At 41.1% G+C, this 16,217-nt stretch overlaps 1 protein-coding gene across 1 annotated transcript in view; it reads right to left on the reverse strand.

The window, feature by feature from the left end:
* Positions 1 to 234: 234 nt before the first annotated feature.
* The window catches only part of CDK7 (cyclin dependent kinase 7), a 39,264-nt gene continuing 23,281 nt past the window's right edge, over positions 235 to 16,217 (reverse strand). The window contains 6 exon segments of the mRNA XM_030565867.1: positions 235 to 3,230; positions 5,318 to 5,465; positions 11,138 to 11,287; positions 12,660 to 12,682; positions 12,685 to 12,745; positions 14,330 to 14,423. Coding sequence (XP_030421727.1) covers positions 3,205 to 3,230; positions 5,318 to 5,465; positions 11,138 to 11,287; positions 12,660 to 12,682; positions 12,685 to 12,745; positions 14,330 to 14,423 — 502 coding nt within the window. The 3' untranslated portion in view covers positions 235 to 3,204.

The raw sequence follows: 16,217 nt of genomic DNA on the forward strand, positions 1-16,217 counted from the left end.
CTGAGGTTAACATACTGGATAGGTAGGACATGAATTAGCAAATTCTCACCCCGAGCGATAAACAGGCTGGCAGATTCTTAAGGCACAAGCTGCCCTGACTTTTCAGCTTGGGTTTTCCATTTTCATATACAGGTTAGAAATCCCTCAGCCTGGGACCATCACTTCCCACAGTTCAGTCCTCCTTCCTCAGGTGTTTCCAGGCATGTATAGGGAGAATGAGGTACCATCATGATGTCATTGTCTCCCTTTTATATCATCTTCTTCCCACTTGCTGAAAAGCTCTTTTCCTGTGACCTGGGTCAAACAGTCCCCATTGCGTAGTGCTATCTGAGGTTTCTATTGTACACAGCTCCTGGGGTAATCCTTGATCTTGTGCACATTTCCTCAATAAGCCATTAACAATAAGCCCTCCCCCTGCCTTATTCCACCCTCCTTCCTTCCCCACTGCCTCTTCAACACAGCCCCTCATCCCCGCCCCTTATTCCATTCTCCTCCTTTCCTCACTGCCTCTTCCCTGATCCCCATCTTAACCCAGCCCCACCATGGACACTCACTGTTGCACAGAAAACAGGAAGGCTCGCAGCACACAGAAGGGGTGCACAACTGGCACTAGGATCCAGGAGTCAGCAGAGACATAGCCTCCTTCAGCCGGCCAGCTCTGTGCTTGCAGAAATGAAGGGGGGCAGTGGCATGTAAACCTGTGGGGGCCCCCCCATGCCTGACCTGCTTGGGAGTGCAATCCCCCCCCCAAAACTGCATCCATGGTTGTTCCTCCCCCACTCCCCCGCATGGCTTCCCTTTGCTTTTCTGCAGGGGAACACAGGACTTCTGGGGGAGTCAGGTGTTTTCTGCAGGTGTGCTGTCATGTAGAATCCCCCCAGAAGTAGCAGATGTAGCTATTCAACACCCAGGTTCTCTCCTTACCCTGTCTGCTGCTCAAAAGCAGCAGCCCTTTTCAGCAATCTTCACACCATCTACAAGGTCCAGCCCACAGCTATTAAAACACCCCCAAACAGTGTTTACCATTCTTACCCTGTCCTTCTCACCATGACGGACTGGGTTGCTCGAGGGCTTTGTCCACACTAGAAAAAAGCTTTTTAAATAAAAGAAATGAGTTTTAAAATCTTATAGAAGACCATGCTGCTGGTTAGATGAAACCCAGCAGGGAACCTAGTATTCACCTGGACTAGCTATAATGTTAAAATTACAAAAGGCCCCATCAGCACTAGGGCTAAACATGGCAGCCAACATACCTTCTACCCTATACATAGATTTACCCAAAGGAGGAAGAGAAATGGAGATCCTATTCCATTGACCTACAAGCTGGGGGAAACCCTCCCATGGAGGTACGGCAACCAGGCCCCTCCTTGAGGATTCCTGCCAGAAGCAGGCATCCCCTACCCCAGCTGACCTAAAAGTGGGGATAGAATAATTCTTCAAGTGCCTTTACCCCATGAATCCCACTCCTCTGGTTTATACACAAAGATTCCCTCAGAAGCTTGGCAAGAAGGGCAACTGCCTGCTAGAAGGAATTAAAAGTTGTCTACTCCCCTAAAGAAACCTGGAGAAGATGCTCTATATGCCAGCATTACTCTTCTCCCACTGCTACATGCAACCTGACTCTCAAATTCACTGGTGCTCATGTGAAACCTTAGTGTGCTTTAGCTAAGTAAGGTTGTTATCTCCATTCTGCACCTAAACTAACTGACAGAGCTCCATTTAAATCAATCTTTTTCCAAACAATACAAGTGCCAAGAGGCATTACTTATTTCACTAGAGAATGTTTCCTCTTGGGAAACTGACTTCCTGGTAATGGCAATGTCTTCTGGCTCCTGGGCACCTGCAGCAATTCTTCATCATGCAGTGCAAAATAATCTGGAAGTGGTTTCTATAATACTTAGCACTTCTAGTGCTCTACAAACAGTGTTTACTACACCCAAGAGCTAGGTATTATCCTCATTTTGCATCCTACTTTTGGCTAGAGATTTAAATTTCAGAACAGTATGTGGGCTCTGAAATCCAGCAAGGAGCAGTAACTACCTCAAGGAAGCTAAGTGAGTTTATTATAGAACCTCCCTTCCCACACAGTGTGATCTCAGATAAGTGCATTTGAGTATATGCCTGCTACAGATGAGAGTGCACAGCCATTTGTTCCATCAGAATCCTGCATCTGTAATTGTTCAGTTATGACACGTGTACATTGAGTTCTGTTTTCAGGCTAAAGTAACTTCTAAACAGAATTTGTCACTCAAACCAAATGTTATTAAATATGAATTTCTATCTACATATGGAGTCCATTAAGTCTTGGAGGAGATTTACAGCGAATTTAAAATTACTAGTGGTCAATACACAATACAGGAAATACAATTATTTTTTCCCTAGTGTTTTCTTGGGATGACTAATTACTGTACTCGGTTACATAACAACCATTTCATCCAAATATGAGTCATAAGCAGCACCATATAGGAGGTCTGCCACATTACTCTTCAGACATCCCTCCACTCCTTTTTAAACATACTGCAGCTCTACAGGCTGCAAAGCCTTCTTGTTTATCTCCTTAGCATTCTATTCCAAATATTTTTATTTCTTCTTTTCAATAAGTTGGTTCTTTTGGAGGATCAAATTGAGGAGTACCTCCTTGTAGTTCAAAACTCAGCATGGATACACCTTGAAGACTTTTCAAGTACGTCTGTCACAAGAACAAGTGCACACTCTGTTATTGCACTGGCAGATTTAACTGGAACGAAGTTAAAACACTATGACATCTCCTTATGTCCAGTACAGATGGGTGGAAAAAACTGTATATGGGCTAACAAACATTCATCTGCACACAGGCTCCACACCTGGGGCTCTCTTCTAGAGTAGGGTTTGCATCAGCACAGCACTTCATTCATTAAAGCCTGCATCTCAAGTTATTCTTCATCACCATAGAGTCTTCCCATAGTTACTACACAAACACATTTCAAAGTAATTATACAGCAAGGCAGTTCAAAAAATTTTGCTCTTTTTAAAAAATATATTTATTCAAAAAGGAATAGGTTTAATAAAACACTCCACGTGGTTTCAGCATTGAAATATTAAGTTTCACATTTTACACATGTAAATATATTACAAATTCACTTTTCATCAAAGTTCAGCTAACGTTGCAGCATTTTCCCATTATCTTAGTCTTTCAGGCCATTTAATCATCATCATCCACGGTAATCAAAAAATCAACTTTTTTGGTAATCCTGAAAAATCAATTTTAGAGTGTAAGTATTTCCTTTGTATCAATACTGAAATGAAATAACGGTCCCAATCCCCCAAAGTTATTTAGGGTATGTTTGAACACCAAACGCTGTGAACAGGCTAGCTTATCAGAGCTAGCTTGAATCCAGCTAGCACAGGTTAGCAGTAGCAGTGAAGACAGCACAGGCGTCAGTATGGGCTCATGAGCTGAGTATATACCCAGCCTCTGTACTCAGCTCTTGAGCCTATACTGCTCCCTACACCAGCTGGATTCAGGTGAGCTTGGATAAACATGCACAGCTTTTGCTTGTAGCTATACCCTAACTACTATCTAGGCCCTGTCTAGTCTTGGAGCAGGCTCATAGAAGAGCAGCTATAATAGTGCATGAAAAAAGTTGTCCAGAACATCTCTCTCATGTTTACATGAAACATGCAATCCAAAATTAAGCTATATGTATAGAAAGCCATTTTGTACTCCTAAAAAGTTTCCAAGCCATCTTTGTTCAAGACTGCGTGACATGAAACATTTTAGACACCATCTGTTTTTCCTTCCATTTGATATAGAAAGTTACAGGTTTAAAACAGAATTAAGCGTAGGAAAAAAAAAAGGAGGCAAGTGTCAGTGGGGTGAGTGGTGGTATTGTAATAAAGATAGTAAGTTTTTCTAGTTTCTCAGTAACTGCAACATGTTGGTACAGTGGAGTGAAATGAAAACCCTTTCAATGTCTGCTTAGGGGTTTTACTAGACTTTTATTTTAGAATCTGCCCCAGAGACTGGCAGCACTACTCCATTCCTCTTTCCTGAGGTCCACCTATACTATAAATGTGACCTACTAAAACATGGCTGTCCCCTAGCATCCTATAAATAAGCTGAGGCTTTTTGTTTAAAAATGGTTTGGTCCCATCCACGCTACAAGTCACTGACAACCATGCTCACCAACTTATTTAATGCCAAACTGCACAAGGAGTTTTAGACAAACATTTTCCCTACCACTACTTTAAAGAATTTACAATTCATTAGTTGCATCTGTAGTATAGAATAGGGCAAGATATTAGACTGCTTTCCTATCCTTTGTTAAAACTCAGAGAAAATCCACAAAAGAACTTAGATCTTGCCTACACTATCACTTAAGGTATGTCTATACTGCAGTAAAAACCCATGGCTGGCCTACGTCAACTGACTAAGGCTTGTGGGACCCAGGCTGCAGGGCTATAAAATTGCAGTGCAGATATTATTTTCCCTATGCAGGACAAATAATGGGAATGTGCTTAAATCTACCATATCCAGAACTTCAGAGGCTTGACTCAATGACTGAAAGGTGCACAGTTTAAGAAAAATACAAAGTCTGGAGACACAGGGACAAGGTCCACAGATTCTTAGCCAGGAAAAGAAAAAAAACCAAAACCAAGTGATGGAGGCCATATCATCCTTTATGGTCTTGGCTCAAAACATCAGGTACTATAATGCTTTCCTTTTGCAGCTCCAGAGGACACTGCTGCCCAGAAGATTCTCAAAGCTGAGGATCTCTGAGCAGGTATATTTTACACAGGAAAATATGTAGAGGCCAGTAGTGGGATGAAGTTTGGCTATAAAATTAAGAATGTGCAGACCAGAGAAGTAAACATTTAATGTACATCAGAGTTCTAAAATGATCAGAATTTCCAATGAATTCAATGAAATGTCTCAATTAAAATTTAAGTAATTCCCTTTATATAAGGATTTAAGAGAACATCTCAAACAGGTGATAGTCATAGGATAAAATGTATTAAATACTGTAATAGTTTTGGATATTGACAGAACTTGTGATACAGAAGTTTTTCTGCACTTTAGAATCTACATGGAATATAAGATATTGCTTTTAACAAGGTACACCTCTTGTAAAAAGATTACTACAAGTCACCAAGGGGCTTAGGTTGGTGTTATGGGCTCAGATTCGGCTAATTTAGAGAGCAATATTTCATTTGGTAAGATAGAGGACTATATATAGGTCATATTTCCTTAAACACTCGGACAGTATCATACACTTACCATGCATCTTCAGTTTAAAATTAAAAATATAAAAATGCAAAGATTTAGAAGAAAAATTACCTTGATCTATTCCTTCTGTTCTCTTCCTTTTTAAATTTAAAAGTGAATTTTGTTGTTCTTTTAAGGCTTCTGCAGGACAGTTTGGTCTTGGCAATTGACTTCCTGGTGTTGGTCCTGGTCGATTACTAAAATACTTCTGTTTCAATGCCTTAAAGATAAGAAGAGGAGAAAGCTGGTCAAGTTAATAGTGTGCACAAAATTGATCTGAAGCTATATTCTTTCTTTTTCTTAAACTCCTTACTTATAACTTCTGACAATTCTAGAGGTTCTAAGATGGCAGTTCTAAGACTGGAGTTGTACTCAAGAGTAGCTACAAAACCCAAGGTTCCAGATTCTCTCAGTGACTTCCATACAGTTTGCTCAATTTACAAGTTGAGATAATTTATCTAATCATCATCTGTATTACAGTAGGTGCCTAGAGTCCCCAACCAAGATCCTGGCCCCACTGTGGCAGATGCTGTACTTGTACACTAAGACAGGTACAGCTCTGAAGAGCTTACAGTCTAAATACTGTAGACAAGACAGAAAAGAAAAGGGGCAGAGATTGACTTTTCCAAGGTAATCAGTGACACCTCTGGCAGAGCCAGGAATTGAAGCCAGATTTCTGGAACCCCATCCTTAAGTTGATTTACAAAGTAAGTTGGGTTCTGTTCTTCTCTGCTCTAATTGCTCTGGATTCTGCAATGCCAAAAGAAAGGCAGGCTTGTTACTGAGTACACAGAGGATCTGAACACATAGAAAGCAGATATGTAAAATTGACATTTATTTTATGTAAGTTAAATTATATCCTCCTCACTCCTTCACTTTAAAGCAGATTTCAATTCCACAGCTTCTATAAACCACAGTTCAGGAAATAAATAAAATAAAGCAAACAAGCAGCTGGAATTGCCAGGAAATGTTTTTGCTTATTCTAATTACAGTGTTCAGTCTCTGCTAAATCAAGCCACATCGGGAAGAACCCAGATTAAAGCAAAAAACTTGCAATTTTAAAGTGTGTATAAATAGGGCTCTGTCTGTCACGGAGGTCGTGGATTCCATGACTTCCTATGACCTTTGACTTCTGCAGTAGCCAGTGTGGCTGACCCCATGGCTGCCACAAGCAGCTGGCCCTGGGATCAGCTGCTCAGGCCGCTCTAGGGACAGCCCCACCAGCTGCTGCTCGAGCAGCTCTGCACCCAGCCACACCAGCCACTGCTCAAGTTGCCACAGTCCTGGGGCCAGCCACACCGATCACTGCTCTGGCAGCCCCAGGACCACCTGAGCAGCAGTCCTGGGGATGCCAGGAGCAGCTACAACTGTGTGGCTCCTGGCAAGAGTCAATCAGGGAGTATTTATGGTACATTTCTACCTGGATATAATGTGACCCGATAGAACATGAATTAGAATACAACACAGTAAAGAAGTGCTCTGGGGTGGTGGCAGGGCTGCGCACTCTGGCAGATCAAAGCAAGTTCAACATAATGCTGTTTCACCTATAACACGGTAAGATTTTTTGGGTCTTGAGGACAGTGTTATATCGGGGTAGAGGTGTATAAGTCATAGACAAGTCACTGGCCATGATTTTGTTTTTTGCCTGTGACCTGTCCACAACTTACTAAAAATACCCATGTTTAAATCATAGCCTTAGTTATAAATGGTCCTCCTGCTACAGTATTTTAATTCATATTTTGCAACTTGATCCTTGAATATTAGCATATGAAAAAGGACTTAGTAAGTAGGCTCTAGTATAGCATTCTATTTTACTAGAAACCGAATGCATACTAAAACGAATATCTGATAAAGAGGCAGATAATGCTACAAAAGTGTTATTGAAAAGTCTACCTAAGGCAGTTAAACTCATCTCCTGTCCTAGACCCAAAAATGTAATTTTCCTTGAGTGGTAAGGGAAATTGCAGTGATCAGGTGATGGGACACGTTTGTTCTTTGCAGCAGTGTTCCCTCTGGCATGCAACAGTCAGCTCCATACCCTTCCAAGCTGGCATCCATCATTATTGCATCTCTGTAGTTCTGCCAAGCAGAATACAGTCTATGAATCTTGTTGTAATTGCCACCTGAGGGTCCTTTCATTGTGGAGAGAAGTCTTCCAGTGAGCTGAAATTGTGAATGTGAGCAAAGAAGCTGAGTAGGCAGTACTGCAGGCACCAGAGATGAAATTTTGCCCATGACTGTAGGTATATGCATGAAATGAACATGCCTAGACATCTTCATAGTGTAGTGTTGACTGTGAAGGATCTTTTATGTTTTCTCCAAAATCTGTACACTTGCCCATTTTTGGGGAGGAAGGTCCTGTGAAGTGTTGCGTTCAGCCAAAATCCCAGGTGTTCCATTGTCTGGGTAGGGACAAGCTGGCTTTTCTCCACATTGATTATAAATTCATGTTTCTGCAGGGTATGCATTGGTCATTTGGGCGTACTTGAGAGACTTCTGTAGGAAGGAGGCTCTTTATCAGAATGCCATTGAGAAAATGATACAGATACTGTTCAGAGATGCCTCCAGTATCTGTGACTACTCTGGGGGCAGGGGCAGTGCCAAAAATGGGCATTGTACAGCATGTGCAAACTTCAGGTACCATCTGTGTAAGGATGGAAACATGAAGATATGGTTCCATGAGGTTGACAAAGATTAGGAAATCCCTGTTGTGGCAGCTACCATGACAGACAGGAGCAGTGTCCATTTTGAACTTGTGGAAGTGGATCACCTTGTTGATTCTTTAAATCCAAGACAGCCCTGTCCTCCATGATTGCCTCACAAATCGGGAACAGTATGGACTATAAGCCCCAATACTGATCCTGGTCTAGGACAGGCTCAATCACCCTGATATGGAGAAGGCTCTCTATTTGCCTGAGCATAGCCTTCCTCTTGGATGGGCTGGGTAGCCAGAGGAGGAGAGGGTTTTTTGGAAATCCATGGCATAACGTTTGGAAAAGATGTGTCAACCATTTGTCCATGGAGGTGGCAGCAAACCAGATGGGAACAAAAACAAAAAACCTCAAACAACCAGGCTTCCACCCCCATCCTCACGGAAAAGAATGTCACTGATTGGCTCAGACCATTCCTGGAGAATGAGTCACCTTTGCATTTAATAGGACTGGTATTCTCCCATATGCTCTTAGAAAATCTGTCATATCTCCTCCCATTATCTATATGAAGCTCCATAACCTCAAAAGGGATGCCTAAAATGGTTTAAAATTTGTATTGTGCTTTAGATCTCCCTTTTTATATTGCTCCACCCCCAAACACTTTGCCCTCAAGTATAGCTTTGCTACCAAAAACCTGTCTTGAGGAAATATCCACCTTCCATACTCACAGAAGCCTTCTTGACACTATGCAAGAGTCCTCTATCTGGTGGAGGACTTAAAGCATCAAGTGAGGTGTCAAAGTAGAGCAGATGTTGGGAAATTCTTAAGTATGATCCCAACTCCTTGGCCCTTTTCACTTTTTTTGGAATGTCAGAGAGCATGGACCTCAGTAGAATGAAGTAATGCTCTGGCAAAAACACCCTGCCCATTGTCAATTGTATTCTACGTGCTGCTGAGAATCCTCAGTCTCTTCAGAGAACTGATGTCACCCCTTCTGTCAGTGAATATTTTGGGGTGGGGGGAGGATCAGGGCATGGACTTTTAAGTCACATACTCTGTCTTCACTAGGTTTATCATCTCATCTTAAACAGGGTGGCCAGGAAGGGATGCACTGGATCAGTTTTAGAGCCCTTTGATGCATTTTTAGCAACTCCACACCACTAAGAAAGTGCGGGGGGGGGGGGGGGGAGAATCAGGTTTTGGACAGCCTACAAAGGCCTTCACTCTTAGCCTGCTGCATCTTTGGAGGCAGAGAAAATTATGGAGGGGCTCTTTTTACACTTCAGGGCCAGAAGGGACCATTGTGATCATCTAGTCTGGCCTCCTGAATAGCACAGGCCATAGAACTTGCCCCAAATAATTCCTAGAGCACATCTTTTAGGAAAGCATCCAATCTTGATTTGATAAATTGTCAGTAATGGACAATCCACCACAACCCTTGGTAAACTGTTGTGTTCCAATGGTTAATTACTCTCTCTCAAAAATGTCCAGTCTGAATTTGTCTAGCTTCAACTTCCAGCCACTGGATGGTGTTCCACCTTTCTCTTCTAGATTCATTAGCCCATTATTAAATATTTCTTCCCCATATAGCTACTTATACCTAATCAAGTCACCTCTTACCTTCTCTTTGTTAAGATAAATAGATTGAGCTCCTTGAGTCTATTACTATAAGGCAGTAGTTCTCAACCAGGGGTCCAAGCCCCTGAGAGGGGCTGCAAGCAGGTTTCAGGGGGGCCACCAAGCAGCGCCAACAATAAACTCACTAGGGCCCAGGGCAGAAAGCTGAAGCCCCTGCTGCATGGGGTTGAAGCCCAGGCCTTAAGCCCTCCCACCTGAGGCTGAAGCTGAAGCCTCACCAATGTAGCTTTGTGGTGGCTCCTGTGGCATGAGATCCCAGGCAATTGCCCTGTTGCTAACCCTGGCTTTTATGGGTTTTCTACATATAAACCCATTATTGTGACAAAGGTGGGCTCTGGAGTTTTTATAGAATGTTGGGGGGAAGCAAGGGCTTCAGAAAGAAAAAGGCTGAGACCCTCTGCTACAATTAATGTTTTCTAATCTCGTCTCTAAAGTCTCTCCAATTCATGAACATCTTTCTCAAATTGTGGGCACCATAACTGTACACAGTATTCCAGCAAAGGTCACACCAGTGCCAAATACAGAAGTAAAATAACCTCTCTACTTCTACTTCTCATTCCCATTTATGCATCTCAGAATCACATTAGCTCTTTTGGCCATGGTGTCACACTGGGAGCTTATATTCATCTGTTTATCCACCACAAGCCCCAAATCTTTGAGTTGCTACTTCCCAGTGAAAGGAGTTACCTGGAGAATCAGCCCAGCCAAATCAAAACATCTGACTCTGCCTCATATAGCACAGAGACTGAAGAACCCATCAGTACTGAATATATGGATCCATCCCCCACAAAATGACAAAGAAAAGTTGTCACAGATAGACTTTCAGCAACAGATTTGAGATGAAAATTCTGGGATAGGCTCCCACTATAAAACCAAGGAGGGTCAAGAGTTTCAACAGAAACGAGAAAAATGGAATTTTAATCTGAATTTATGATTTCAACATTTATAAAATAAAGGATGGAAGGTCCTGTATGAAGAGATGTAAAGCTCAAAGCTCACCAGGTAGCTGAACAGTATATCGATACCATAGAGTACCAAGTAGACCCATACTGTCTCATTGTTTCCTGGTACTCCCTCATCTATCATATCGTCTTATACTTAGACTGTGCATTTGGGACAGGAGCCATGTTTATGTTTCTGCGTAGTGCCCACCACAATAGGGTCCTGGCCAATGACTAGGATTCCTAGGAGATATGGTAGTGGTAATGCAAATACTGTTGCAAAGGTAGGATGTAATTAATTAAAGTGTCAAAAAAGCCTAGGAGTCACAAATCTTTCATCTTCATAACTTCAACCTAGATCTGTAGGGGGAGATTTTCAAAGACAAGTGGCAGACAGACATCAAACTTCTAATTGCCATTTATGCCTTTGAAAGTCTCTTCCACAGCATGAGAAGATTTTACAGTAGTTCTATGCTCAGAGCAAGATGGGGTTCTGGTCCATTCCAGGGGCTCCTATGTGCTATAATAAAAATGTCATCTTATTTATTTGATCTCAAACCTCAACTCTCACTCCTTGTATCCAAGAGATATTGAACTGATGTTAACAAGAGGTGTTAGAATGTACACAACCTATAACATACAATACAAACATTCTACCATACCTGTGTAGCTGTGATCCTAGTACAAGGATTAAATATGAATAGACCTTGGAGGAGATCTAGCAAGTCATCACCAGCTGCACTGAAGATATGCTGAAGCGGCATTCCAGGAAAACTCTTAAATGTTACATAATCTGGAAGACTAGACATGCCCTATGAAAACAAAATGGGAATCAGATTTTAAAAACAACAAATAAAGAAAAGCTTAGACTCCAGCTGAAGGAATTGCCACGGTGCAACCTATGGATCAGAAGTAACAGTCAACTTTTAAAGCATGCTGTCAATCTGAAATTGAGTCAGTTTAATAAAAACTGATAAATTGGTTACCTAAAACTAATGTAATAACGTTGTGGTTTTATAATCACAGTCCCCTTTCTAAAGCATGTTTTCCTACTATGCAGTGTAAAGACTTCCACAAAGCAGGAAAGTAAATGACTATAGAATGGAAACAACAAAAATGACTATCCCTAAGAGGGTCAAATGCACTAACAAAATTGGGAAAAAAAATTCCCTTCTAGTCTCTCATTATTGTAATCCTAAGAGTGATTTGCAGTAAAAGAACACACAAGATTTTCAGACAAAAGCCATTTAAATTGGCCTCTCTAACATGGAAGCCATTTGCATCAACGATGTGGGAGACTATGTTCTGCATAAGTAATACTCTGCAACTGCTTCTGCTTCTGCAGCAGAAAACTGAGAACTTTGAAAAAAAATTGAGACCCACAGATTAACACCTGTTCAAGTTGCAATAATGCACATTTTACTGTTGCTTTCATTCAAGTTTGTAAGTCACCCTCCTCCTTCCCCCAATATCATACAAAGTTATATTGATAGACTTAAAATAGCCAAATGATGCTAAATATTTCTAGCAACATTATACTGCAATAAGTTTTAACTAACATGCTGTGGTGTTTCTTGAAGTGGCAGTAAACATGATGAATGAATTACATCTCTCTTGTATAGTCTATAAAAGTGAGGGAATTAGGTTCTTAATTTTGAAGAGTTTACAAGATTTGTGAATTAATTTCAGAATATATCCTCTCTTTTGGCCAAGTATCCTACAAACAAGAATTTCTTCAAGGTTAAAGTTTTCATTAAGCACCAAGAATATGATAAAATATTGCAAGATTCTTTAAACCACTTCCTTTTGAATTATAGTATGACAGCATACAACTGTTCTGAATCAGAAGGCATTTGCAAATGCCTACAACTACGTGGCTATATCAAACAAGATGAAACGAAAAAAAGCCTTAAATTATCACTCTTCTCTGTGTCCCATGATGAAAGTCTATCATGGGAAGTTCTGTTTTCACTCTTAAGTTACCTGCTACTATAATAGCACGTGGTATCGATTCAAGTAACAGTTTTGGAAACCTGATTATCTGTCCTCGCAACTTTTGTAAATTCAGCTAACAGTCTTTTGAAGTAATTTCCAAATATTTGGTACAACTTAAATTTAATTCAAACAGTGACTAATACAAAAAAAGAGAATGTTGAGATAGGTTTGTTAACTAAAAGGACTTACAGGCCACTGTTCTTCTGTTGGGTCCCTAGCGTTTCAAATATTTTTGTCAGCTGATCAAGATCAGAGTCTCCTGGCAAAAAAGGAACCTGTAAGAAGGCAAATGCAACAGTCATTCTGATTTAAAGGTTTAATCAACATCTGAACTTGAACTCCTGGGGAACAACCTTGATTTTTCTCTTTGTGAAAAGCATTCTACAGTTATAGTAACATGGCTTTGGATACCAACTATCTGTAGATGGGCACTGCTGGAATGCGTGGGCTTCACCATAATGTCTCAATAGGTTTCAAATGCCATTTACATTTAGGCATGACATCATTAACCTCATCACTAGATTTTCCATTATGAAGCTAAACAACCATTAGCTAAGTGAGATAATGCCTCTTTCTAACCTCTTTCTAACCTACTAGAAATTTAAACATACCATGTAAAGTAACCTAAATCTGTACAGTTGCATGTTTTAAATTTTCCTCAATAACTCTGATCGTTCCAATGCCCACAACTAGTGAAGAAAGAGGAAAGACTGATATTGGAAACCATCTAGGTTTTGTATTTAGAACTTCAGAATGAATTAGGTGGATGACAATACTAGGAATTAAATGATCTCCCGCCTAAGCAAAAATAATGGGGTACTGATTCACTGGGTTAGAAATTGCCTAACCAGTGCTTGTCAAGTTTAAACTACACTAGAAGGAGAAGGAGAAGGAGGAGGAAATTGGCCTAATTCAGTCTGCCATGTACTTACAATACACGAAGGTAGAAGACAGCGTTCTGGAGAGAAGTAAGAATAAGGTGACTATTAATGTGTGTAAGCATGAAGAATTAGATAATATTAACAGTGATGGTAACTGAAATCAAACTGAAAATCCAAGTGTAACTAATATTCATAAAAAAAAAAATCAAGGCAAAGGGTACACCCAATGTTTTGCGAAATTTAGTTTATATTTTCCTCTCAATGTTATCTGTTTTAAGAGACATTGGATAAAAGTCTCTTAAAATTGTCTAAAACTAGACCAAGTAACAGGAAGCGTGCTGTAGTGCAGTATCCTGCATTGCAGGATTGGATTAGATTGGCCAATAGGACTCTACCCTTTCCATCATTAACCCTCTTAAATAACATCGTTTCTCTCAAGCTGTCTACTTTAAAGAGAGTTTAGCTTTTTGAACAGAAGTGGAAAGAATTTTCACTCTCCTCCTCTACCTTTTTCCCTAATGAACTCTATTTAAGGGTCCCCTAAAGGAGTTAGTCCCTAGCGCAAAAAAAACAAACAAAAAAACAAAACAAACCCAGAAAGAGCTATGATCCATACTCAGTCTGAGAACCATCATATTAACAGTTAAGACAGATGTTTGACATTAAAAACTTTGGTTCTATACCGTCCATGGTTAGTAGGGGAAGACAACACATGGAAAGTTAGTACAACTTATAGCATTCTTAGACACTATACTTCAGTGCATATGGAATGAGTCACTAGTGATATACAGCAATTCATGACTTTGCTAATAAAGTGATGTGAGATTGAGATGTCAGATTTCGTTGACTGATTAAAATAGATATTTATAACCTCATACTGTCAAAGGTTAAAACACAAAAGATAGAAGTACATAAGAACCTATATATAAGAGTTATATTATATTATAGATAACACAAATATTTGTGTTTGAGGCTTACCCTAAGAAGCAGTTCTGCTAAGATCAGCAACAGCCCACATATCTACACCACACCTACATTCTAGCACCAACAGTAGCTCAGTGCTCGATACCATCTGAAAAGCCAGCAGGAACACTTTCAGGAAAGGATAATTTGTATAACACAGCATGCAATAAAGTATTTAACTGAGCAGAAGTGTTACAGAATGTTTATTGCTCATTCCCTGGATAGTTATCAGTTTAGTGTCTGAAAAGATCTACATCTTGGAGAGAGCTTTTTTCCCTTTAAGGATGTGGTTCAACATCCTGATGTTGCACAAAGCGCAACTGCAGAGCATATTTGCACTTAGCAAACGACTGGACTGCAAACTTGAAAGACAGAAGATATAACTGGTAGCCTTAATAAATGAAAAAACAATCACGGTTATTTGTCAGGAAACAAAACAAGTAGGCATCAAAACTCCTGCCAATATCCAGACACCTCAAAAGTGACAGTGACAGCCACTGATTATTAAGAGCTGAGATTCTTGTGTAGAATGAATCCTAGCAGTTACTATTAATGGAAAGTAGCTAGTATCACTGCTTAAAACAATTCAGTTTACCTTACACATGAAGATAACACCTTAGGCCTGGTCTATACTACGCGTTTAAACCAAATTTAGCAGCGTTAAACCAATTTAACCCTGCACCCGTCCACACAATGAGGCCCTTTGTATCAATATAAAGGGCTCTTTAAACTGGTTTCTGTACTCCTCCCTGAGAGGAGTAGCGCTAAAATCGGTATTGCCATGTCAGATCAGGGTTAGTGTGGCCGCAAATTGACGGTATTGGCCTCCGGGCGGTATCCCACAGTGCACCATTGTGACCGCTCTGGAAAGCGATCTGAACTCGGACGCACTGGCCAGGTAGACAGGAAAAACCCTGTGAACTTTAGAATTTCATTTCCTGTTTGCCCAGTGTGGAGCTCTGATCAGCACGGGTGGCAATGCAGTCCCAAATCCAAAAGGAGCTCCAGCATGGATCGTACGGGAGATACTGGATCTGATCACTGTACGGGGAGACAAATCTGTTCTATCAGAGCTCCGTTACAGAAGACGAAATGCCAAAGCATTTGAAAAAAATCTCCAGGCTATGATAGATAGAGGCCACACCACAGTGCTGTGTGATAAGCGTAACGAAAAGCCAAAGAATCAAATGGACACTCATGGAGGGAGGGAGGAAGGGGGTACTGAGGACTCCAGCTATCCCACAGTCTCCGAAAAGCATTTGCATTTTTGGCTGAGCTCCCAATGCCTGTAGGGTCAAACACACTGTACGGGGTGGTTCAGGGTATGTGTTGTCAATTTACTCTCCCATCCTACCCCCGTGAAAGAAAAGGGAAAAAAAATCGTTTGAATTTTTTCAATGTCACCGTATGTCTACTGCATGCTGCTGGTAGACGCGGTGCTGCGGCAGTGAACAGCAGCATCCTCTCCCCTCCCCTCCCCGGTGGCAGACAGTACAGTGCAGAATGACTGATAGCCGTCCTCGTCATCATCCCGTGAGTGCTCCTGGCTGGCCTCAGGTGAGGTCGGCTGGGGGTGCCTGGGTAAAAATAGGAATGACTCCCGGTCATTCCCGGCGGATGGTACAGAACGGCTGGTAACCGTCTTGATCATAGCAACTGGGGGCTGAGCTCCAACAGCCCCCCTCCCTGCTTTCATGTCTAAAGAAAAGATTCTGTACTGCTTAGACTATCATAGCAGCGGGATGCTGGGCTCCCCCCCCCTCCACCATTTAATGTCCTGCCTGGATCATTATAGCAGCTGGAGGCTGCCTCCCCCCTCATTTTATCTCACTAAAAAGTCAGTGTTTCTTATTCCTGCATTCTTTATAACTTCATGACACAAATGGAGGGACACTGCAATGGT

The sequence above is a fragment of the Gopherus evgoodei genome, chromosome 6 (assembly GCF_007399415.2).
Source record: "Gopherus evgoodei ecotype Sinaloan lineage chromosome 6, rGopEvg1_v1.p, whole genome shotgun sequence".
In the NCBI taxonomy this organism is placed as follows: Eukaryota; Metazoa; Chordata; order Testudines; family Testudinidae; genus Gopherus; species Gopherus evgoodei.